Raw genomic sequence first — 26,458 nt, 5'->3', positions numbered from 1 at the left:
GCTCCAATTAGTGACCTCAGCTATCACTTAATCTACTTGCTAGATATATAGATATCTGCTGGCTACACAAAGGCAAATATCTTCTGGAAGCTTTGGTCTTTAGAGAGTTCTCAGTTTTAAACATCTCATTATCATTATTTGTTGGTGTTTTCAGTTAAGTGTTTAAAATTCCAAAGGTTTTTAATTAGCAGTTAAATTTAATCACATAGTTTTACAATGTTTATTATGATGTTACTTAGAAATGTGTTAAACATTGCATGGAGAATGAAAACTAATATTCAGGTAAAGTAACTGAAAAGTCCAAGGTCCAAGAAGAATGGAAATGAAACTAGCGGAACAGAGAGAGCTTGGCCCAGTCTGTCAGTGTCAGTGCACTTGGTAAACTGAGTCACATCAGGCTGGGTTTTTCCTCCTCTGTTACGGAATGTTTCTCAGCCCATGTCCCTCCTGATGCTAGATGCTTTGACTGCAACCATATTTCAATCTGTGGACACCTTCAGTCTCAGTCATCATGCTTGGTTAACCAAATGCCGTGCCAAATGCCGATCTACACGGTTCTTTATCATATCCAGGGACAAGGGCTCCACATGAAGAGTGCAATGGGTGACACCCAGCAATTTCAGGCTCAGTGTCTCAGGACTCTTCTAAACCAAAAACCCAATTCCTCAGGAAAAGGCCACAATGTTCATTAAGTTCCTACACGTTCCCAGTGGGAAAATGGCGCCACACCCCTGACGTCATGATGTTTGAAACCTCACTCAAGTTCTGAGAGCATTTTCAGTGTTCACGTCCATAACAATACCCTGTGCCCTGTCCTCTGTTCCCTGAGCCCCTTCAGCACACTCTTGGACTCAAAGCTCACAAGTGGGCCTCTGCTTTTACACTTTATATCTTTCGCAACTCCATGCCACACAGTAAATATTCATTGATACTCACATTACCAGACTGACACCTAGACCACCCTACTAGGCTTTCTGGACTGTGGTCCATAGGCTGTCTTGCACAAGTGTGGTTGCATACCTTTAGAGCCTTAACAACTTAAAGACAAATGATTGGAAGTAGGAACTTTTCAGTGAAAACATTTCCAATAATGTGAGACTGGAAAAATTTGGAGATGCATTACCATGGTAGCAGTGTTTTCATAATTATGACTGGGTTTGCTAAGGCAAAGTGCAATCACATATACATATACATATATATATACATATACATATACATGTAAACATATATGTCATTGTTTAAAGTAGTAGTGAACTGTATAACCATATTAAGTGTTTTAATGAGTGCAACTGTTGGTTATATTTCTAAAATGTGTATAGATCTATAGGATATTATCCTGTTTTCTCCACTGCTAAGGAAAGATGCAGCAAACCCCTGGTCTTGGTATTTTTATATACATATTGCTGCTTCAACACTTAATATCCATCATCTTGTTTTTGAAGGGTTCATGTCAAAATGATTTTTGGATGATTCCAGTGGCCCTCAAGCCTATAACATAATTTAGAAACCAATAAATAAATAAATAAATAAGATTTTTCTAAGGAAAATAAAAAGACATAAAAAAGAAATAGGTGCTCCAGTCAAACTCAGAGTTCTATAATGGAGCATTCAAGATTTAATGAAAGTTATCTCCCATTTAATATTTTACTCCCTCACCTGTTTAAAGTAGTATACCTAAAATTTTTATATTAAAAATTGAGGAACCACCAAGGTGGCTTAAATGATAAAAAGTGCTTACTGCCGAGGCTGACAATCCAAGTCTGATTCCTGGGATCCACATGGTAGAAGAGGCCGGGCTCCAAAAAGATATCCACAAACTGTTCCTAAGATACATAAATATGTAATCATTTCTTTAGTTAAAATTTGTAAAAAGAAAAAAGTCTGTTTCTTAAGTACTGTGTGACTAATTTATGAGAAAGGTATTGAAACTTTATAAACTTTATATTTATAAGGTTGTTTTTATTGCTCTAATTTGATTTCTTAAATGCTATGCAGGAAAAAAAAATGCAGCAAGATGGCCTGGCTGTTGTGTTTTTCAGGAAAAAAAAATAAGTTTCTACAGTATTATTCACATTTTGCAAACAGCATCAATGAACCTGCACATAAAAGGTTAAATGTTTGCAGGCCACTCTTTTTTTTTTTTTTTTTTTTTGCCCCAAAGATCAGAGACAAATTACTATTTTTATTTTACATTCCCTTGATGAGGATAATGATAAACAGCTGTCACTTCAGTGCTCTGACTGCAAAGAATCCAATTGCAATCCTATAATTTAAACAAAGGAAAAAAAAAAAAAAAAGTACTCAAACAGCACACAACCAGAAAGAGCGAAAGGCTTTGAGCTGAGGTTAGGGGTAGAAGGAGCATTTGCTTGCTGCAAGAAATCCATTAAAAACTTCCTCCTAAGACACTTACTTTCCCCTTCACCAGACTCACCGGAGAGGCCAGTTACTGACAAACAAGTCAAACTTGGATTTTGGATTCCATGATCTCCCTATTGTGTCCATTCCATTCTTAATGTAGTCACGATTTGTGTGACACCACAAGTCTACCAGATTTCCAAAAGCTTAAGTAGAATTTCAAATTGTCTTGTTGGCTATTTTGGAATGCCTTTTAATCGTCATGTTCAGAATTTGACCTTTTTAAAAATTCATCTATTATCTGTCATGCAAATTAACGGATTTCATAACAATGTCATGTCCAAGTACATCATGCACTTTGGCCATGTTTAGTCTCCTGACTCCTCTCTTAGCCTCATCCTTCTCTTCCTCAATAATCCCCTTTCTATTTGTGTGTGTGTGTGTGTGTGTGTGTGTGCACGCGTGTGTGCATGCGTGTATGTATGTGTAAAGCCTATGTTTCTCATGAAAGAAAGCCTGTGATGTTTGTCTGTTGGGGTCTGGTTTATTTCACTTCATAGGGTGCACCCATCCCATCCATTTTCCGGCAAAGAGCATAATTTGATCCTTTAAGGTAGAATAAGTCTATCACATTTTCTTCATTGTGCTTACTTATTGAGAGACATTGAGGCAGGTTCCATAGTTTGCCCACAGTGAGAGGTGTACAGAAACATGGGTGAGTATCTCTGTGTTACACTGACTCACGTTCTTTGGGGTCTATCCCCAGGAGTGGCTTAGCTGGGTAATATGGCTGGTTGGCTGATCGTTTTAGGAATATCCACCCTGATTTCCACAGTCGCTGAGTTCAGTTTTGTTCCCGGCAGCAGTGTGCAAAGTGTCCTCTGACCGTCCTCACCAACATCTATTGTTGTATTTTTTGTTTGTTTGTTTGTTTGTTTATGGTGAAAAAGTGTGTATTTAGAATTAGCCAGCTGGACTCAGTTTAGATGATCCCAATCCTGTTGGCAACATCCAGAGCATCATAAACAGGAGCCAGTTGAACACATGCCTTCTCTCCATCAGGCCTTATCAGGGTGTTGACTTTGGCCCCATCAATGTCACAGAGTTTCTTCACAGCCTGTTTGACCTGGTGCTTGTTAGCCTTGACATCCACAGTGAACACGAGTGTGTTGTTGTCCTCTGTCTTCTTCACGGCTGACTCGGTGCTCAGGGGGAATTTGATGATGGCCTAGTGGTCAAGCTTGTTCCTCCTGGGGGCGCTCTTTCGAGGGTATTTGGGCTTCCTCTGGAGCCGCAGGGTCTTGGCCACCAGAAGGTGGGTGACATGTGGATCTTCTTCTTCCTGTGGCTGTGGACACCTTTCAGGACTGCCTTCTTAGTTTTCAAGGCCTTTGCTTTGGCTTTGGCTTTGGGAGGGGCGGGAGCTTCCTTCTTCACTTTCGGCGCCATCTTGGCCTTGTTTTGTTTGTTTTACAGAACAGCCATTCTGACAGGGTAATATGTTATCTCAGTGTAGTTTTGGCTTTGGCTTATCTTTACTCAGGGGCTAAGGATGTTGATTTCCTTTTTTCATGTGTGTATTGGCTATTTGTACTTTGTTGTTTTAGAAGTATCTTGTTCATTTTAGTATTTGATTTTTCGTTCTTTATAGATTCTAGATATTAACCCCCTTCAGATGTATAGCTGGCAAAGATGGTCTTCTATTTAGGCCATTGCTTCCCTTGTTTCCTTTTGTGTGAGGATGCATTTTTATTCCAGGCAACCCCTCTTGCCAATCTCTTGGTTTTATTCCGTGATGCCTGGGGTCTTTTTCACACGTCCCTAGCCTGTGCTCTATCCTGGGGTATTTCTTCTACTAAACCACTGTTGGTTGTTCACTCTGATACTTTGATTATTGCTTCAAAAAGCACAAAAGCATTTTGATCAGCAAATGTAAAGCAAGGCTAACTGTTAAATGTAGTGTGGAATGAGGAGGTTTCCTGTTTCTGTATGAAATCAAATAACAAGGCCTTTTTTTCCCCTTGAGGCTCAATGTGTCCTGTTGATTCAGCTTTCCTCTTTTAGTTCAATCGTTTAAGATCTTGAGAATATCATTATTTTGATGACATTTTCCTAGAAATTCTTTTTAAGCTTTTTATTATTTCATATATAAAACTGAATTGATGTAATTTAGTTTTTTCACTGTTTTATACTTCCTGCTTTTGAAATCATGCTGGTCTCACATTAGTTGAATGGATTTTGGATTTCGCCACTCAGAGACCTATCACGCTCCTCTATCGGGGTCCAGTAACCCTGATTCCCACCTCTTAGCACGGAGGTGTAGCCCTCCTATACAAAGTGTTTATCATGGTATCAGAAGCACATGAATGCTGAGATTAGGCTCTGGGAGATGGAGCAGGTTGATAGTGAAATACCATCACACTCCACTGCTAAATACAATAGCAAAATCCACAAATATTTTAGGCCAGAGAAACAAACTGGATTGTACTGTCATCATTGTGGCATTGTGGAGGTTTATGTTACTTTACATAGAAAAAAAATTTTTTTTTCCTCTACAAAATTCTAGGTTTTGTACATTAAGGAAGTTTCATTGACTTAAGTAAGCCCATCTGTAGAATGAACAACCTCCCCTTTCCCTCTTCCTCCTCTGATAACATTGAGATCTGTGCTAAGAACAGAGAAATACAGTCCTGGAATCTAGTGGGGGGAGAGCATAGAATTAGGATGAATGGTAATAATGCAAGCAAGTGCAAGACCGAGTTCAGAGGAAGTCGTGAAGGGCTTGGGCAGCAGGAGCAGTCTGGAGGAGGTGACAGTGGAACATATTTGAAATACAAAGGGGGCCTACACAAGCAAGGAAGAGTGGGAGCAGGAGAGGAAAGAGTTAAATGGTATATACTCACTTATATCGAGACACTAGTCCAAGGGGTACGTCTCCATGAAAAACTTTACCTACCAGGAAAGTGGGTCAGAGGGGAGGACATCCTATTGAGACTTTAGGTGTGAGAAGCCTGGGAGAATGAGGAAATAGAAGGATCCAGAGGGTCCTGGAAAACTACAGGCGAGTCTGGGCCCTGGGGTCCTCCTCAAACTATGGCACCAGCCAAGGCAAATATAGGCAGTAAACTTCGAACCCCTACCCAGACTAGCTGATGGACAGGACATTCTCCACCATTAAGTGGAAAAGGAGATCTGACTTTCACACCAACTCTGGTGCCCCATATTTGACCATGTCCCCTGGATGGGGACACCTGGTGGCACTCAGAGGAAGGATAATAGGTCATCAAGAAGAGCCTCGATACCCTATGAGCATATACAGGGGGAGGAGGTCCCCTCAGTCACAGACATAGGGGAGGGGAATAGGGGGGAAGCAGGAGGGAGGGAGGAATGGGAGGATACAGGGCTGGGCTAACAACTGAGATGTAATTTGAATAAATTAATAATAAAAAAGGAAAAAAAAGAAATTCAGATATGTAACAAAACCTCATTTGCATTTGTTGTGCTTTAGGAAACCTCAGCTCTCAGGAGCTGGCACTCATTACATCTGCTTTTCTCTCATATTCTGTTCATTGCTTATGCAAATTATAAGATTAAACCATTTTGCAGAGTTGTGAAAATAAATAAATAAATAAAATTGTCCCCAAGCTTCTAAAAAAAAAAAAAAAAAAAAAAGGAAAGAGGGCTTATGCAGATAGCAGAGGAGGGGTGTGCAGTTGTAGCAGTAGCTGTTGATGTTTGTTTGCATTTTAAATAAGGTTTTAACTAGAAATGTTTTAGACTATTTTCATCTGAAGTGTTTGTCACAAGCTTCTTAAGAAAGAAACCAGACCAATACGCCAGATTTAATTCTTTCAGTGACCCAAGACCACTGAAAGAAAGAAAAGAAAAAGAGAGGCAAAGAAAAGAAAGAAAGAACAGTAGCCTCACAGCACCCTGAGTGTCCTAGCCTTCTGCCTTGCTGTTGCACCCAGCTGCCCCAGATATCCCCCTTAATCTGTTAGCACACAGCAAAGCATGAGGCCACCGCATTCTCACAGCAAAAATGGACCGCTGATTTTTAGAGTGAGCATATGATATTTTAATATTTTTAGGGAGACACTCTGAAATAGAAATGCTTATACATTTTTCATATTATTGATGATTTTTGTAGCTTAAAAATGTGGCTTTCATGCACGTGCATCGGTTCAAAGAAAAGACTCGCCATTTATAGATCCAGTCACTTAGCACAGGGCTTTGCCTGGAGTTGATTGAAAACCTGGCAGATCAAAGTACATACATTTCCAAAGGAAAGCACTCCATGCCAATGTTAGAAGCAATAAATTATCCTCCCCCCTTTACATTCATAATTAAATCTTTCCAAATATGAGAAAGTAGCCAGGCCACTAACAATATCTGTATGATGTTTTGAGGTTTAGATGGTTCGACCTGACTTGAAATAGAGACCATTTGTTCTAAATTGATTTCAATGCCAAGCCAATAGGTCAGCTCCTAATGATGAAGATACCATTCCAGCCCAGCCTCTGGGTGGATAAGCCAAAATTAATTAACTCAAGTCGTATAGTATAGAAAACAGATGCTTCTCTCATGTTGCACAAATAAATTCTTTGTGTATGAAAGGGTTCTGCTTTATTCAAAGAATAACACATTGGAAGTTAAAATGGCCAGTTTCCCACAATGGAGCCAGCCCTTAACAGTGGTGACAGAAACATGACTTTACACAGCCTATTCTAGCAAGTGCATGAAAGAATGAAGTATCTTCCAGATCTCGAATTTGGATTCCTGGCCAGTCCTAGGGGACTTAGTTTTGATTCTGGGCTGATCCAATCCCAAGCAGACCCAGCAGTGCCAGAACTACATCAAGGTTATTGTAATCTATAGGATCCCTAGAGAGCCCTCCCAGAGGGAGGCTCACATCTGCATCATCTGTTTGGACTCAGGCCTCTGGCCAGCTTACAAATGGCTTAAGATTAGGCTGTTCTCTCGAGGTATGCTATTAGGTGCACTGTTTATTGGTTACTCGTCTCAGCATTCAATCAGAGTCAGAGTGCTCGCATTTGCTAAAACATGGTAAGTTCAAAGTAGAATGACAGGCACAAGGGTCTGACTGATGGTGTTCTGGGCAGACACTGTGCATTTGATGTTTTTTATTCTGAGAGAATATGAGATAATACACATTTTTTTTTTTGTTCCTTTTCTGTCAGGCTGAAAATGATGAAAATGGCCAAACAGAAAACTTTTCCATGGACCCACAGTTGGAGAGGCAAGTGGAAACCATACGCAACCTAGTAGACTCCTACATGTCAATAATCAACAAGTGCATCCGAGACCTAATTCCAAAAACAATAATGCACCTTATGATCAATAACGTAAGTGACTATAAAGTCTCTCCTTTTAAGCATGAACCCTCCCATGTCTGGAAATTGCTCACCTTCTCTTGCGTGTCTCTGTGATATTTTCTGAATGACTGAAGCAGTTACCGCCCAAGTCCATAGCTCCGCCTTTATAAGCAGGCGCCCAATGGGATAGAACAGAAAGGAAACCTCCAGCTACAGCATCAAGTCGCCTCTAATCCGCTCTCTTCTAGGAGGGAGAAAAGAACACCATGTTCATGGACTTGCAAAGTTAGTGATGAAATCAGATGCCTTCCCTCCTAGCCCTTGAAATTAAAGGCAAAAGACAATGCTTTTCCTACACAGCATATGTCAATATGGCCATTCGTCATCTATAAAAGATGCAATGCTCTTTTCACCTAGGAAAAGACTTCTTACCTTATTCCCTGACTTTGCAGTCAGCCATTTTGGTTTTGGGGGTTGCTGTTTTGTTGATTTGGTTTTTTGTTTGTTTGTTTTTTGGGTTTGTTGTTTTGAGACAGGATTTCACTGTGTAGCTCAGACTTATCTGAAACTGACCCTTGCTGACTTAGTCACCTATGTTCTGGGATTCCGGGGCTGAGTCACACTGTGCCCATCTCAGCTTGACTTCCTAAGGTAAAGCTGCTTGCTATAAGTACCACTTTTTCAGAGTCGTACCACTCTAGCCATTCACGTATTTGTTTTTGTTTGGATCTTTCCTTTTTGGTTGGTGGCAGTCTGGATATGGTACTTTAACTGGTGCAATATGGTTTGGTTTTTTTGTTTTTTTTTTTTGTTTTTTTAAGTACACATGACAGAAACAGTTACTAGAGAAACTGGCTTCTGTGACTCTTGATAAATGGGAACCAAGCACTTTACTTAGATATATCTTCTCGGGACATCTTTTGTTTTAAACATGTTATGAGCATGGCTTAAGAGAAGTCAAAAAAATCAGATTGTGAAACTGTGAAAAGAGTCCTAAACTAGAACTCAAGAGAAAGCTGGCTTCTACGTCTGGTTCTTGTGCTTCTAACCTAATGTGACCAATCAGCTACTGTGGGTTTGTGTCTCTCATAGGCAAACTCCTAGCAGTTAGTAAGTACATCTGACTTAAGGATTTGTTCTAGAAGAATAGGGTGTGCCAAGCTGCTGTAGCAAATGTAAGTTATCAATATGGCTGCCTATTTAAAGACTACTATCCATTCTGTGTTCCAAGTCTTATTTCTAAAGTTCTTCATGACAACCTGCTTGTCTATAACTGCTGCAGTTGAATATGCCTTGATTTTAAGAAACCCTAAGCACTCATGTGACCAAACTTACATTTGACTATGTATGTGTATCCAAGTAAGATAAACACAATGCTTTGAAGTCTACACAGCAGGTAAGCAATGAGATGGAAAAGTAGAAACTATAAATATCACCATGGTTGGTCAGTGGTCAGCTGTCTGACCCGAAGTAAGGCCTTTCGCCCCTCTGTGCTGAAATCAGCCATTTTTGGAACTGTAGCAGGAAACGTGAAAGGACCTCACGGAGCTGTCAGACACAGTGTGACAGATGTGGCTGCAAGCCATTTAGACAAATCTGAAGTGCCCAGCAAATCGTCTGTGTGTCTTGAAAATTACCCTCTTAACTTTGCGTAAATGGATTCAGGTTGTTTTGCTGTGGTATAGCAGGCACTTGCTTATTTAAACATTCTCCTGATTGGAGATCATTTATCTTTCCACTGTTTTACCGAGAGTCATTAGTCCTGCCTTCAGCTCAAGCTCTGCTTTGCTCTGCGTTATATTAAATCATCGGCACAGGAAATCAGACTTCCTGTCTGTGGCTCTGAGAAGTAGCTTGACACAAATTAGTTAAAAGAAAGAAAAAAAAAATCCTACTGCAAATCTATTCTACTTTCACCTCAAAAATTAAATGAAAACAGACAACACACACACATACACATAATTGCAATTCCCCTCACTGCTAAATTTACTTGCTTTAATGAAATGCCCACCTACAGAATATTATTCTTGGAGGAAAAGCTCTGCCAGTTATCTTGAGAGAGACCTCACACAAAAGTCATGGGAAAGGAGACTTCCATTAAGACCTGATCTCTAAAGTCAGATGGTAAATCAGAGCCTACAGGGATGTGGAGAGAGCTGACCATCAGGCCGCACTACACTCTGATGAAGTGATGGCGGTCTCTGCTAGAAATATACCTTTTGCATCTACCAGAAATGAGTTTCAGATACCTACAATGATGACTGTTCTTAAGTATTATTATCTTGCCTCTAGTTACCTATATATAAAAAAGTACATGACTTGAGTGTTATTATTTTGCATCTATTTACTTTTATATAAAACACTTCACCTCTATATTATGTATTTTTTCAAATATTTTAAAACGATGTACTCACATTCTCATGGCATCTCAATGCCTGAGCCTTTCTGTTCATCCCAGATGTATCCTGTTAAATACAAGAAACAGACCTAATAAACCAATGGCCTATACCATACAGGGAAGCTGGGTCTTTTTAAATTCAACTTCAATTGATAAAATGAAAGAGTTAGTAACCGAATCACAAGTAGCAAAAGAAGTTGGAATTCCACCTATTGTTTAAACTGATGTTCCATTCGAATGAATAAATGCTGAAGATGGATTCTCTGTCTTCCTGGCCTATGGCCTTTCACCCTTGAAGTGGGAATGGCTGCCCAGCCTCCTGAAAAGGAATATGTTTCAACCAGCTTTTCATAAAGCTTGGGCTTCAGCGGGCAGTTTCCTTTGAAAGTTTACATTAAGTGTTCTGCCACTCAGCTCTCCATATGGAATTGTTTAAGAAGTTTAAAGCCAGGCAATAAATGCCTGGCCTCAGACATACTGTAAGCCTTTGTCTATTGAAACACAGCAGCTGTCTCGTCACTTAAACATACCAGCTAAGGGCAGCACAAAGGGACAGCGTGTTTATGACAGGCGGCCACAGGTTAAAGTCCGAGAAGTAAAGTTCGGTGTGGGACTTTAAGACTCTAGCACACATGGCAAGCCCGTGATGATGGTATCTCCCCCATCACCAAACGAAGGAATCCAGCTTTATTCTAAAATATGTTCTGTGGATAGTTTTTTGTTTGTTTGTTTGTTTTACACCCAAACAAAGCTTTGTAACTTGCCCAAGATTACAGAACTGGGGGTTTCAGAGTCAAAACTGTACCTAGGGTCATACTGTCAGTATGATGCTATCTCGGATTCAGCAGCAGATAAGGGCTCTGGGTTGGGAGTGAGAAGAACTCTTAAGTCAGCTCTTGTAACACACATGGCTTCTTCCCCCATCCAGGATAGCCACAGGGTTATCTCCCCAGAGAGTTCATATGGCTCAAAGATTTAATTAGTGTTCCTTTGAACATGAGAAACAATGTTACAATGTCTCACATTCAAACACACTCACAAAATATAAGACAAAAAGCAAACGTTCTTATAAACCCTTAAGACAAAAACAGCACCGAAGACATAAAACCCAGAGGAATTTTGCACTTGGAATCGTGCTGCAGGGTCCACAATGACACTCCTGGTCATCTGCTCTTTGGTGGAAGACAGGTAGCATGTGCCATAGTTTCAAGACATCCTGCAACCTTAAAGAGTTTGATTTTCAATGTTTCAGTGGAAAATATGTCCTTATAGGCAGACCGTTATTCTAGTATTTAAACTATGATCCGTTTGTATTGGCCAAATACAGCATCTAAGCCCTCAAAAAATTCACAAGATGATCCCTCATCTGTACCCCCCAACCAAGGAACACCCCAACTTTTTCTTATATTTTGCCCATCACTGAACTTTGGGTGTTACAGCATGTATTTTTTTCTGACCGTCTTTGTTCAGCATTTTGAGTCCATGGAGGTTGCATTTTACAGAAGTAAAAGACAGAACTAAATCGACTGGGGAGGAAAATGTCATCATGGTGGGAGGAGGGGGCACATAGGAGGAAAATGGCCTGACTATTCCATCCCCAGAGAACAACATGAAATTCCTCAGTATACACACCAACAAGCCGCATCACCCTGTTTTACACAGTGACTACCCATCAGAGACAGAGACTTCAGAGAAACAGTCTCCCAGGCAACCAAACGGTCTCTTGTTGAAGGTGTTAAAATGCTTCAGTCATAACAAAGAAGACTTAAGAGCCAAACATATTACAGGGGACTAGCAAAGGGTTAAAAGTTAGGAGGAGGAAAACATGTGGAACATTTTTAATGACCTCACATTCCTTTACACTGAGCAGTGGGACATGGTGTGGTAATGCCTGTTTATTTAGCCTGCAGAGTTTGAACTGGAATGGGATTTTGTGTGTGAAAAATTTTGTGAGCCACACAAAGATGTATAGGTTATAAGGTGTTATAATTAAAAGCATAAATATTGCTCCAAATCTCCCGTTTAAGTATAATTGGTCTGTTCTGTTCACCAAAGAGAGATCCACTGGTGTGTGTGTGTGTGTGTGTTGCAGAATCTTTGATTTAAATATTTGTGCCACTAACACCCAAATGGCTCAGAAAGCCCCTAAACTGTCTGGAAACTCCCCCAAATGCCCCAATCCCTATCAACTGGGGTTGCTGTTCCAAACTCCAGTTATAGCATTGAAAGGCTAGGCTAGGCTAGCCAGAAGACAGCCTAAACCTTTCCTTACATCCAAAATAAAATGTTAACCCATGCTGGGTCCTTAAGTGTGTATCCTGACAGCTACACTGTTGCAATAGCTCTCTGTGGTTCCCTGCCTCTGCCTACCTAATGCCCATTTAGTCCATTTATAGGGAAAACAAGAGCAACGTGTCTTTCCTCCTCCTATCAACCCTCATGTTCTTTCACAAGTCTGCCAAACGAAGGCATTATGGAAAGCAGGGAAGCTTCAGCGTGTACTATCAGGGCTCCTTATTTCATCCCATAGTTGAACCATTGGTTCTTAATTCAGATCTACTTTAGACCTATTCTTGGATCCACTTTTAAAATTGTATTTAGTCGCTCCTAAGTGATACTCCAGCAAGATGGAAAGCTTGAAAAGAGTTCAGCCCAGTGATGATTGATGCCAGAGAAACAGTCTGGTTTCGAGTTTTAAGTTGCACCTCGTAGCCAAGTGCACACACACACACACACACACACCCAGCAATGGACAGTCTGTACAAATGTCTCTGCCTCTGTGGGTACCTGTGTGTGTGCTTAGAAGTGACTTAATCTCCAAAGACCATGAAATAGGCCTAAGGCCAAGTTTTCTACCTTTCCTGTAAATCTGACTTTCCTTTTTTCCATTTGATTTTCAATTCTCGCAAATATCAATACCAGAGACACCTTTGATTTATCTTTTCTTTTCTTTCTTGCCTTTCTCATGCAGACACCATGAGATGATTTTTCCTTTGCAATGTTCTTCATATGTACCTATCTTTTCCATTCTATTGTGGCATTAATAAACCCCCATTAGCCCATGAATAATAATAAGCAATAGCCTCCTACTAGGTCTATGTCTACTACCAAGTTTGCAAAACTTTTTGCCAGTTAAAACCAGATTAATTTTCCTAATGACCTGTTTCACTCACTCACTAAAAGCCTTTCATGGCGTCATACTGCCAAATGGATAAAGTTTAAACACCTTTCATTAGCACCGGAGATCTCATATTTTGCCCTAGACTTTCTTACCGACCAGATTTACTATCCATGCCTATCATACAGTCCTCCGGATACGCTGTGTCACATATCATCTCCCGTGTTTGAATCACTCTTGGTCCACACAATGTGTGCAGGGAACTCTGTTGATTTCACCACAGTAAGGCTGATCCAACTGATGTTCTTAGAAGTAGAATTATTTACATATTTGAAACCTATACAACAAAAAATGAAAATGGTTCTCTTTGCTGTCTCCCCTCTCAAGAAATAAGACTCACCAATTCTCCAGGCTGGACTGGTCTCTGCTCACTTTGGGCAAGTAGTGAGGTCAACCATTTATCTGTCTTCCTAGTTTGGTCTGCGGTTTGTGGGTGTTTACCCACAGTGCTGCAGAACTCTCGCCAGAGAACACCTTACAGGGAATCCAAATCCTTGCCCTTTCTCCGCTATGTGGGACTCCATGGGACCCCAGGATCAAACTCAGGCTCTGACACTTGGCAGCAACTGTCTTCATCTACCATCTTGAAGGCTTATCAGCATGGATTCTGGGTCAAGTCCGTCTCTGCAAATGCCCAGTCTGCCCTGGAAATCATGGATGCCAGGCTAGAGTGACACCACAGAGCTGCATATAACCCAGCCCACTATGAGCCTAACCTTGGATCAGGACTAGAAGTTATATTTACAGTGGCTCATGCCAACATCTGGGGATTGTACCCCACCTAAACCAGATGCCTTCCTTCTCATAGTGTGAGCATGCCCAAGAGCTACACAAAAAGAACACAGGAAGACATCTCAGCCCCTTTGGCCCATTGACTTCACCTACAGGTGCTAACCTACCTGCAGCCCTTCCTTTTGCCCTCTTCCAGTGTTCTCAATTAAAAAAAAAATCATTAAAAAACGAAACTGTGTCTTAGAATCTTCTCATTTGAGTAACAATCTTAACTACAATCCAGGACTCTTAAGCAAACGCCTGTCATCATTCTGAGTTTTAAACAAATACTCTTGTTTTGGCATTTTATCAAGATATAAGTAATCCAGATAAGCTTTCTCAAGTAACAGAGGGACTGGACACTTCAAATCGGTTTATTTTTCTTGCTTTAAATTAATTATCATACCTGTTGGCTGCACTAAACCACCATTGTGAAGCTGGCAGCATAGCTCAATGGTGAAGTATATACTTCTACAAAAGGCCCCGAATTACCAGGATGCTGATAAGAGGACAAAAAGAAAGAAGATGAAGAAATGTAAATTGTCTTTTCTAAGCATTTAATGTCATGATATGTTTGCAGGAAACTGAATCAGCATTGGTCTGAAGACTTTAGGTTGAATTTACAGGTGTATGGCCTTGAAAAAGTCACTGAAACTCCTTAAATTTGTTTCTGCCTCTGTGAAGTTTTAGTTTTATTTCATTACTATGTGCTGATTTAAATCACATAGCTTTTAAAGGAATTTAAGATATATATTTCATTGATTTGTATTAATACTCAATGATATCTAGATATGTTATCATAGATTAACTGTTATTTTCTCCTGGCTGATGTTTAGGTCTGATGAAGCACAGGGACTTTCACTCCGTGTCATGCAGCCTCTATTCCCATCCTGCTGCAAAATACTGCTCTCCTAAGACTCAATCTTTTTTACTTTGCTTGAAATCAACTTGCATAGTTTTATAAAGATATAGTTGTAATCAACATCTAATGTCCACTTATACTTACTAATTCTGCATTTACCATACCTTTACAACTTTGAATCAATAATGTTTGATTATTTTGGTTAAAAAAAAAAAAAAAGAAAGAAAGAAAAGAAAAGAAAAAGAAGGTCTAGCTAAAGGGTTAGGAATGCTGAAGAATAGAAAACTTGTTGAACTGAAAAGTGTTCTTTACATCATTTTCTGTCAAAAATTACCTTGTAGGGCCTTCCTGTTGTGTAAGCCAAGTAGACTCTAACAGCTCATGAGACCTTCCCGAAGCTGGTGGGCCCTATTCTGGTGGTATCCGGGTATCACCTTGCTTCAGTTGTCTTTACCATAACTCTTCTGAAAGCCAGAAGACAGGGGGAAAGCTGTTCTCCACAACGAAACAGTCATGTGGCATTTCCCCTTTCCCGGGGAGGACATTTGTGGTCTATGGCCGTGAGTCTGTTTGATTCCTTGTCATGTCATTTTTCTTCCAGGTTAAAGACTTCATCAACTCTGAGCTCCTAGCACAACTATATTCTTCGGAGGACCAAAACACTCTGATGGAAGAGTCTGCTGAGCAGGCTCAGCGCCGGGATGAGATGCTCCGAATGTACCAAGCCCTGAAAGAAGCCCTTGTGATCATTGGTGACATCAACACGGCCACTGTGTCCACCCCAGCCCCTCCTCCAGTAGATGACTCCTGGCTCCAGTATTCCCGCAGGTTAGGGAGGAAGTCCCACAGTGCCTGAGCGAGTCCACTCTCCGTTTCTAAAGATGCTTTCCCAAGTGCATATAGACCCAGAGAGATAGAGGAGAAAGGTCAGGAGGGTTCAAATGCATCCTTAGAATGAAACTTGATAGTCATTAAAGAATAAAATAGGGCTGAAAGTCCCCAAATGAAAAGGTAAGCTTAAATGGAGAGCGTAGGCTATCATACATTCATACATACATACATACATACATACATACATAGATGGGAAAATATTAACATACTTGCATGTTTAAGAAGAAACATCAGCAATTGTTATTGTCTCCAGAGAGTGGAGTGGAGGAAAGAAACCGATGTCTCTGCATTTATACTCTCATGCCCATGGGTACCTTATAACACATATCTTACTTATGTAGCCAAAAATAAGTTAATTTTAAAAAGCAATCAGGAAATTACAAAACTATTTTTTTTTTAAGAGTGAACAAATTAAAACTTTGTCTTTTTTCTCAGGTCACCTCCTCCAAGCCCCACCACCCAAAGAAGGCCGACTCTAAATGCTCCCCTCACCAGACCCACATCTGGCCGTGGACCAGCTCCTGCCATTCCCTCTCCAGGCCCCCACTCGGGCGCCCCCCCAGTCCCATTCCGCCCTGGCCCGTTGCCTCCTTTTCCCAACAGCAGTGACTCCTTCGGGACCCCTCCGCAAGTTCCGTCCAGGCCCACAAGGGCACCCCCCAGTGTTCCAAGGTAAGCAAGCTGTGCCGCACACGTTCCAAAAGTCCTCCCTGGTTCTCTTCTCAGAGTATAGGAGACAACACTTATTTGGGGAAAAAAAAAATCAAATCAAAAGAAAACAAAAAACAAGGCCGGGCGGTGGTGGCGCACGCCTTTAATCCCAGCACTTAGGAGGCTGAGGAAGGTGGATCGCTGTGAGTTCGAGGCCAGCCTGGTCTATAAAGCAAGTCCAGGACCACTAAGGCTACACAGAGAAACTCTGTCTCAAAAAAAAGAAAAACAAACAAAAACAAACACAAAAACAAAAAACCAAGAACAATTTCATGAACATCTCACTATACAAGTTTGCAGTTTTCACACTGGCAATGAGAGCAGTGAGCACATGACAAGCTAAGCCCATTAGAACACCCTGTGTGATCACTGGATCTGCTCCTTTACCAACTGGCACAGATTTTAATGTCTCATTTGGGAGACCAAAGCAGAATGGACCCAGTGAATGGCGTTTTACTAGCCTGGTGGTAGTCTGATCCAGGCTGCGGCTGGGTTGTGGCAAGCTGTGTGTAGGTCACAAGGGGTGCATGAGCTAAAGTCTTGCCTTCTCCATTACCCAAAGAATCTAGAAAAGCATTGAGTCAAGGAACTTTATCTATCTGCCCTCTGCACTACCACCCCAAGATTACTAACCTTAATGTAAACTAAGTAACATTTAGCCAATTAATCTACAATTGTTTTTAAATCTACAGAGATTCTAACATAGATGTAAGGATTATATATCAGATAGACTGCTGCTCAGTTGAATAATTTTGACAATTATAAGCAGATTTTCTGGTCTAATTGTCAAGCAATATAAACTAATCAGTGATGGAACTTGAAACATAGTGAGGTAAAGCTACATTCCTACCTTCATCCACATAGTCAATATACAGTTATTTTTGACATTTTAAAAAGGATATAAGATATTATGGAGTTTTAACCCACAGAATCAGAAAATGTTTAGACAAAGAAAATTATCCCATATGTAAAGGTAAATTTTTTAATTCAGAGAACGAGAATGTTCCTTTGCCCCCATCAAGCAGAAGCTGACTGCATCTGTCATGCATAGTGCTGTCCATCTTCCCATGATGCACCTCTGTGACTCTGGTGCTTATATGCTGATATTCAAAGTGTTAGGGGCAATGGACAGAGAAAGGGAAACTCCACACTGGTAGTCAAAGGGTGTGAAAGAATAGTCATAAGACCTGGGTGACTCATTCACCTCCAAGATCTAAATTCTTTGTCTGGGAAACAAAGGAACTCACTGGCAATGTTGTCATCCAGATGTTGAGATGATGCTGTCACCATTTTAGTCCTACTCAGAGAGAAATGCTCAGTCCAGTGTCTCTTTCTTCCCCAAGTCAATAGACTTTTGATTTATCTGACACTGAGTGAAACGTCCAGTGATAATGTTTATTTTGCTTTCAGTATAAGTTAAGTGTTGTCCTCAAAGCTTTGCACACACATTTTTATTTAAGGTTCACGGATCCAATAAAATAGGCCACTAAATATTTACATTTTACAGATAGACAATGAGGTTAACAGCTTGCCCAAAGCCAGCCCTCTCAGCCCTCCAGGCTCTAATCCCTAAGCAGCCTGACTCCAGACCAGCTTCAACCACCACAGAAGGGGCTGACAGTAGGAACCCTCAGTGGCTCAGCTGCCTGTGCACTGGAAGGTGACTAACAGCATCCCTAGCCTCCAGTCCCTAGCTGTCAGTCCTACCCTCCCCCAAGTTGTGACCATTGAAAATACAGACATGGCAGCTGCCCCTTAGGGAAGTAAAGCCTTACTCTGCTTGTCCACCACTGCCCAGCAGTATTCACAAGAACTTCCTTTCCACATTAAAAAATAAAATAAAATAAACGTGCATTTCAACATTAACGTTGCTACAGGCAAGATCAAGTTTATTGTTTTAGAAGCCCTCTAATTGACTGGGAAAGTGCCTGCTGCTGTGCCAGGATGGTATGGAGGCTGTGAGGGGGGAAAAAGTGGGGAATGTGAGAGTGGGAAGTCAAAGCCCCAAGGGAGCCTTGAACTCCGTTGTTGTTTTGCTCTGAGAAGAAGCCAGAGGGACCTGTGGCTGTCCTGCACTCAGGAATGAGTGTGCAATTGCCTTGCCTGCTTGCTTCACTGCTTTTCTTCTCGGTTTCCAATAAGCTAGCTTGCCAGTGCTCTTCAGAAAAATCAGCTTTTTCGGATGCTAAGCTGATTTGTTAAGCAGGGTGGAGTTAGCTTTGGTATTTTTGAGCTTGCACGCAGACAGAAGGGTGGGTGTCAGTAAGTAAGGCGTGCTGAATTGCCAGGCCAAGGACTGCAAAGCGGGAAGGGGGAGCCCCCAGACTTAAGGAATAGGAGTCAGGAGAATTTGTAGGACAACAGTTGAGCTATTCAACATTTCTAGAATGCTCTCGAGTTAAAACCAGACTTAACTTGATCTGGCTTTGTGTACTACCCCAAATTTAAAACAGAAACAAAGAGTTTGAATTGAAAGAGGGAAAGCTGGCTGTTTTCTGCTGAGCCCTCTACATGGAGGGCCAGTGGAGCCCTGGCTGGAAGGGAAGGGAATCCCCGTGCCGGGAGGGAGTCACCTGAGCAGAGCTGGAGGCCCGTCAGGGTCCTGACGCCTATTAGAGCCTTGCTTTAGATGGAAGATTCTGAATATACAACGTCTGTTTTTAATAAAAGCCAGAGCAGGAATCCTAACCAAATGCAAGCCAGAAATGAGGTTTAAGATTTCAAAGAGAAAGAGAGAGAGAGAGAGAGAGAGAGAGAGAGAGAGAGAGAGAGAGAGAGAGGGAGGGAGGGAGGGAGGGAGAAAGTTCCACGTATTTATATAGTCTTTTCCTTCCATGATTTGCTTCCCTTTTCTCTATTAAAAACTAAAACAAAACAAAACCCGTATCCATCATCTCCAGGAAAATAACATTTGGCTTTTCAAGGAGAAAATGTGATCCCCTCCCTCCACCCCCCCCAACACCTCACCCAAAGTTCTTTGCTTTGTTAAGGGACCTTCCTCCTTTTTCAACCTGAAACCAGAAACTCACTTGAAAACAGCACAAAAGGTATTCGCCTTCCCTGCTGGGCTTTAATTATTACAAAGGCAATAGCTGAGCTTCTAGAGGCAAAAGCCATCCTAGCGCATGCCTAAGCAGCTTTCCTCCCAATATTTTGAGTGAATTGGAAACCGGTGACTGTGACTTTTAGTCTCACCCTGTTCCAAGGTCATCAAAGCCCTTGGCGCGGCAAAGGAACCTCAGTCGTCCTGTCACTCTTACCAGAATCTTTACTGTTTCTTTCCATTTCAAATTTAAAGGGAGAGGCGGGGCAAGGTGGTGGAGTCACTTTTGGCTCAGCTTTGCTCAGCTGCTCAGGTTGTTCTGGTTTCTCTGTTTGGAGCCTTTTGGTGAGAAAGCAGGAAACCCTGAAAACTGTAGGCTGGGTTTTAATTAATTCCACCCGAACTGGCGAGCATCCCAGAGGGACCACTAGCACGGATAGTTCTGTCATTAGTAAGGTGAGTGTACACAAATCTGTGATCTCTGGACCATTTTTCCACGGCTTGACTATCTGGACTGTCCCTTGTCTCCTGCCTCCATTCAAGTTCTCTGACGGGACAGAACCCTGTCTGAAAACCCACAGTGGCCAAGGCTTTGTTTACAAGGATGGCCTCAAGCAGGCGGCAGCAGCACTTTAGAGTGCTGGCTCTCTTCCTTGCAGATCCCAAATCTTCATCAGACACCAACGTAAGAGTTAGCAGAGCTATTTTCAGTTACCACTTCTTAAAATTAGATAATTGGAAATTGCAGCCTTTGACATTAACAGAACAAATTAGCTGAATCAGAGTGTTTTTTCCTGGCAGTAGCTCACTCTGGCCTAATTTCACTTATTTGTCTTCTCCCCTCCGCTCCCCTCCGCTCCCCTCCCCTTGGATGAAGCTCTTTTGCAATGGTCACAAGGGAAAAGGGTTGGGGCAAGGGTCTACAGCCAAGGGAGGACAGACTTCATTCACCTCAGCAGTCACTCTTCCACAAGGGAAAAGGGTTGGGGCAAGGGTCTACAGCCGAGGGAGGACAGACTTCATTCACCTCAGCAGTCACTCTTCCACTTTAAAAAGGTTGAACTCAAAAAGAATCTCCTTTGACCCACCCTCATTCACCATCTCTGATGGTTTCTTAAAAAAAAAAATGGTGGAGCCTGGTTCATTCCATTTGGCTTTTTACTTCAGGTCACCTAGATGATGGAGATCAGGGAATGGACCCTTGAGAGATGTTCCTATGGGCCCCAAAAGGAAGACGAAGCCCCCTGCCCGATGTGTGGGCAGCCTGGAGACTTGCCCAGAGTTCCTCACCTGTGTCTTCTTTCTAAGGTTTCCTTGACTTAGCAGAGCATACAGAGAAGCCGCATTTCAGCAGCCTTGTGCCTAAGCCACCTAATAAGAAAGCCGTACAAACCCCTTTCCGAAGTGATCAGTGCCCTCGTAGTATTACAAAAGTCAGGGCCAATTGGTTTCTTCTCATATTTTGGTTTTAAATCTTTGAGTTCATGGCCTGCATTGCCTAATCTTAATCCCAACCCTTTCATGGTTTTATTTGTTGTAAGTTACAGTTGATACCCTTTGGTTTTTTGTTTGTCTTTGTTAGCCAGTCCCCTACATTTCCAGCCAGGATAAACCCCAAACCCATCATTCTTATGTCTTTGCATCCCTCACATCAAGGTTTGGTGCCGTGAAGGATGAAGCTGCCGAGCCCTGAAGTCGTGGGGCTCGCATGGAAATTAAGCCACCTGTGTGACTAGCCTGGGTGTCATTCCCCTGTGGTCACATACGGAAACCTCCTTACTTAGCCACCTCTTCTCGACAGCCCTATAAGACTGTGATGTTTTTAGCAGCCAAGTGTCATTTGGACAAAGGATGAACTCACTTTGTGATCTGTGAATGTCAGCTGTGAGCGCTCTGTTTTCCCCACTAGCCTTCCTTCTTAAAGAAAAAAATAAAAATTATAATCAGCTATTGTGAACTGTCAGGGAACTGTTTTTATTTTTAGCAACTAGATTTAAAAGTTTTTTCAGAAAAACCACATTATCAATCAAAAATACAATTGCTAAGAACAGAACAACTCTGAGTTGTTCTTATAATTTCTTATATTCAAGGCATCTCAGGAGGCAAGCATATAATTTTTTTTAATGGTGCTGAAACCTCCAGATGTAATCCATTATTTGCTGCAGGTTCGACATGAGTTGTCATAATGAACTTTAATGAAACTAAAATTTCAGCCACTGCTCACTAAAGATAATGCCCACTTCGATTGAAGGCCCTCTGCTAAGTACACCCTCTGCTAAGAACGCCCACTCTGTTAACATGATGGTCCCTACACCATGTGCTGCTTCAGTTCTTTCCACGATGTCCTGTGCCACTGAAATGAAGCCACGGCCAAAGGGTTTCACTCTTCAGGTCCTGTTCTCAATATGGTTTAAGTGAAAGTCAAGCCCTTTTGGTGGTTTCCTCCTTGAGTCTAGCAAAAAGCAAAGCCTATTTTACACAGGCATTTCCGTTCTGCCACCCTCCAGATGACTGCCAGTCTGTTTAGAGGAATCCCACATACACACCACACTACGGGTCCCCAGGGTCAGAAGGTGAACTGTGTGGCAGTGGCTAGGTAGACTTTAGTTTGCCTTTCTGTTTTCCCTGTGTCTGTTTTATATATATCCTATGTCATAGAAGAGGAAAAGTGAAAAGGAAACTCAGAAAAACAACCCCAGTGCAAGGCACAAACAACATAAATGCAGACAGGAGGCAGCTCGTCCTATCGTGACCTTCAGTTAGCCCAGCAGTGGTGACAGGCATTCAGTGAAGGGGACACAACTGCCTCCGTGTCTCATGTCGGTCACTGTTCCCTTTGGAGCTCTCAGTTGCTCAGCTCAGTAGCTGCTGCAGGACAAGCCCTTTTGCACTTCAGGGCACTCAGTTTTGCCTGCCCCTGGGTTTCACCTGATTGATAGAGGAAGACAGGAGTCTGGCCAAGGAGGCATGGCCGGGGAAAAGGCACAGTTGATGATTATTATTTTTCCTGCAGCCAGTCAGCAGCAAACTGTCACCAGCTGGAATCTGCTTAACGTTCCTATATACAAGTTGAAGTCAGCTCAGAGAAAAAGGGAAAATTACCCTACTCGGTGTAAGCAGGGGCATGCAGACTTATGGTTGCACATAAGCTAGCTAGGACTTAAGTTCTATCACCAAGTTCTTTTTCATTCCCCTCACTATAAGAAAAGAATGATTTTCAAGAAACCTTCGCATCCAGACACTCTGGGTTATATGGGATGTTTTTCAAAGGGTTCGGAGACCTGTGGTATACGAATCATGCCTTTCCTGTGTCTGTTATCCACGCAGAGAACTCTGCAGACAAGTTGCTGGAGGCTTCTCTCTTTCCTCTCCTCCAACTCATCAGTAAAAGTGAGATTCAGGCAAACCATACAGGACACCCAGGAAATTTAAAATGAAAATGGAAGGGCAGCTCTGTGAATGTGCCTCAGACACCTACTCCAGTAGTGTTAAGAAGGGGTGTGAGGAGTTGGGTGAGGGCTTAACGGCTGTCCCTGCTTGTTCATACATCTACTGCGGCTTAAAACACAGAGTTTGAGAGTGCCCGGCATTGAGATTCCTTAGTTCACCCACACCAACATACTGTAAGCATTGTCTGAGGGAACCTCTGTGTCTAAACATATATTTACACCCTTTAGTTGTCAAACAGACTCCATCTGGCTCACGAATGTCATTGCCAAAAAACATTTTACACTTTGGGGCAGGCTAGAATTGTCAAGTGCCCGAGAGGGGTTTCTGGGCAGGCTCTGGGTCTGAGAGACACTACATGTTTATAGATGCCACATTACTTGAGCATTTCCTTGTTTAGATCACATGGCAACTCCAGCCCAAAATAGAATTCCAACATAAGGCAATGCCTTGAGCCACAAGGTACTCAGGAACCCTCTCCATGCCATGGTTCCTTCTTTGCATCTGGCTGTCCTTCAGGCATCAGAGCCACATGATAGGCAAAACCACAAATACTGAATGCTCCAATTTCTTATTTTTAACCATTTCCATAAGCACTGAGAAATATTCATTCTTGTTTTTCAGTCAAAATAACCAGTTCACATGAGTCACATGAACTCATTCCATCTACAGGCCCTGGGAGGTGGGGGGCGGGGGACACAGGGGGGAGGGCTGGGGAGGTAGAGGGAGTTGGGGGGCTGGCAGGGTGGTTTAATCAAAATGGCAATTAGCCACAGTCCCCATGTCCCAGCATCGGTGGCGGTGCAGAGCCTCTGATTTCAGTTACTCGGAGGGAGGAAATTGCCCACACTGGGAATGATCTAAACACCAGAAGGAGAGACAAGGCATCCTTGTTCTCCTCTGTGCTCCCATGGGGACCCCATAAATGCACAGGTCAACATGAGATTCACCAAGAAACATCATCCTTCCTGTTTCTTTGGTGGAAAGGCTGATAGAGAAATTAAGAGAAGAAAATAAAGACTAAACCGTCATCGAAACTCTACCACAAGCATATCCAAAGATTTGGCCGGAGGAGGGGGGAGCAATATCTTAAAACTAAGAGAAGCAAAAATAAAGGCAGACATGATGGCATATGCCTACAGCTTTATAACTAGGGAAGCTTAGGCAGAGGGATCGTGAGTTTAAAGCCAGCCTGGGCTACATGGTGAGTTCAGGCCATCATGTGGTACACAGTCAGATGCTACCTCATCTCCTCCACTCTCCCTCCCAAAAAGGTGGGCAGTGTGAGAAGGCCTCAGGTGACTTTCAGTATAATCTGGGACATGATCTTATTCTGCAATCAAATACACCGTTTGCCTCTATCGTGTGAACACTAACATTTGATATTCTCAAATAGCATCGTCTAAGTGTGCCCTCACCTGCGTACTTCAGGATAATGCTCGTTTGCAAGTACTTATCTTGACTGCTGTTTACCTCATCTAGCATGAGGCCTCTCATGACAGAGAGAGGGGGGGCAGCCCCGTTTGCAGCTATTTTGTTTAGTTTTTGAGGCAAAGTCCCTCATAGTCTACTCTGTCCTTGAACTTACTATACAGCCACCTCTGTCCTTGAATTTCTAACCTCCCTGTCTTCACCTCCCAAGTGTTCAGGTTATAGGCGTGTGGTATGTTGGTATGTTGCCCATTGAGAAAGACATTTAAGACCTTTCGTCATCATTTGGGCTGTTTTCTTGACAATGGATACTTATATAAGATGCATTCTCGACCGTGGTTTTGTTTTGTTTTGTTTTTAAGTTCATAGTGTGATCTCAAAGCTAATTTTAAGGCTAATTTTAAGACTAAATGAAATGTTTCTGTCAAGTAAACCTTCCTTTAAGTATCATGACCTGTGGCCTACACCAGAAGACATGCCCACCCCCACTACAATTGCATTCACAAGAAAAAGCTGTAAAAAACAAAAGCAAACATCCACTGTTTAAAAAAAAAAAACCTCTCTATAGTGTTGAAAACTATTTTAACAACTAAAATAATAAACTCTCATGTGAAACATGTTCTATAATATCTTAATTATTGGCTTTTGGGGTGAAAAATTAAGGAAACATTAGCAAATATGTTAACTAGACAAACCATGGCAGGACTCTCCCTCCACAAATCTAGGACTGACAGCAAAATAAAATCCATGCTCTACAAACAATGGCATGAGAGCCAACTTAAAAGTTTAGAACTACCAATAAAGAGGAGCACTCAGAAAACAATCCATGTAACTCATGAGATGTCAATTGACCTAGTGAAATGCTCTATGGAATCGATAATGCGTAGACACTGATGGAATTGCTTGTCTGTGGATGTAGAGTGGTTCGTGTTCTACACTGTGATGTAATCAAGTTGCCTTAAAACTTCCAGTACTCTAAATGACTATATCAGCATCTTAACAGTAAATACTTAAAAGCCAGTAGCTCTTAAAACATGACTATTTTTTAACAAGCCCATTGATGATGCTTCCTGATATTTTTCTTAAAGTTATGGTATTAATAGCTTTCTGACTCAAGACCTTTTCTCCATGGGTCTATTTGGCACATACTATTAATTCATAGTCTTCGAGGTGAGGGGACAACACACGGGAGCACCCATGCCAGTGCCACTTACTAATCCTACTGTGTTGTTCCCAAGTCCCCATTCCCTGCAGAGCAGGAGATTTCAGTAAAATGGAGAGCCACGACGAACCTTGGCAGTTTACAAATGCTTCATGGTTTCCGTAGCCTGTTGGCAGTTTTCATTTGAAATGCTTTTTTTGGGGGGGAGGGAGGGGAACATGGAATTTGCATATTTTACTTTTTCCTTCTGCAGAATCTGTACCATTGGCTAAAATTAAAGTGCATCTTCACATGTAATGTGTGAGAGTAGGGAAGGTAGCCATGTGGACTCCCGTTCAGAAGGCAACGTTGAACTAGAAAAGTAAGGCTGAGGGCCAACCAACCCTCTTCCCTGCAAACCCCTCAGAGTCTCACTCAGTTTACCCATCCCCAGCCTGATTTCCTTTGTATTTCTGGCCCTACACACCATTAAATACAACAGTCTTCCGCTCGTTACTTATGGCGGACACCTGCCTTCTAGCTGAGTTTGGCAGGCCAGCAGGATGCGGTAATAATCAGAAGAGGATGTTCTGGTCTTCTGGCCGCATCCACGTACAGCTTTACTCAAAACAGCTCTCTGCGGGTGAGAACAGAGCAGCTTTGAGATCCCTCTGTCTAACATTCTGTAGGAGCCTGGAAGAACAAAACTGTAAACCTTTTTTTTTTTTTTAATCCTTCTTGAATAATAGAAATATAAAGGATGTCTACCTTGGCCCATCCTTTCAAAACTGTTGACACGCAGATGTGCGTGGAAACAAGAGCCTCGCATTTATAAACATTTTGGCTCCATTTCCTCCAAGTCCAGCCGTCATCTTAAGCATGTCTCCCTGG

General features: G+C 42.0%; 1 protein-coding gene and 1 pseudogene across 5 annotated transcripts in view; one reads left to right on the top strand and one right to left on the bottom strand.

Moving 5' to 3' along the window:
- Positions 1-26,458, top strand: part of Dnm3 (dynamin 3) — a 448,546-nt gene that overhangs the window by 401,666 nt on the left and 20,422 nt on the right. For 3 of the 5 annotated variants that reach the window (XM_051147697.1, XM_051147696.1, XM_051147695.1), the window contains 3 exons: positions 7,560-7,724; positions 15,505-15,731; positions 16,230-16,466. In XM_051147697.1, coding sequence (XP_051003654.1) covers positions 7,560-7,724; positions 15,505-15,731; positions 16,230-16,466 — 629 coding nt within the window. Of the gene's footprint in view, positions 1-7,559; positions 7,725-15,504; positions 15,732-16,229; positions 16,467-21,204; positions 21,501-26,458 lie in introns of those variants that run through there. The other 2 variants (XM_051147698.1, XM_051147700.1) reach the window with 2 other exon arrangements.
- LOC127190600 (60S ribosomal protein L23a-like) lies at positions 3,341-3,807 on the bottom strand (annotated as a pseudogene).

Source organism: Acomys russatus, chromosome 6 (genome assembly GCF_903995435.1).
Source record: "Acomys russatus chromosome 6, mAcoRus1.1, whole genome shotgun sequence".
Lineage (NCBI taxonomy): Eukaryota > Metazoa > Chordata > Mammalia > Rodentia > Muridae > Acomys > Acomys russatus.
Note: the sequence above shows the minus strand (reverse complement) of the source record. Positions and strands in the feature narration are given on the sequence as shown.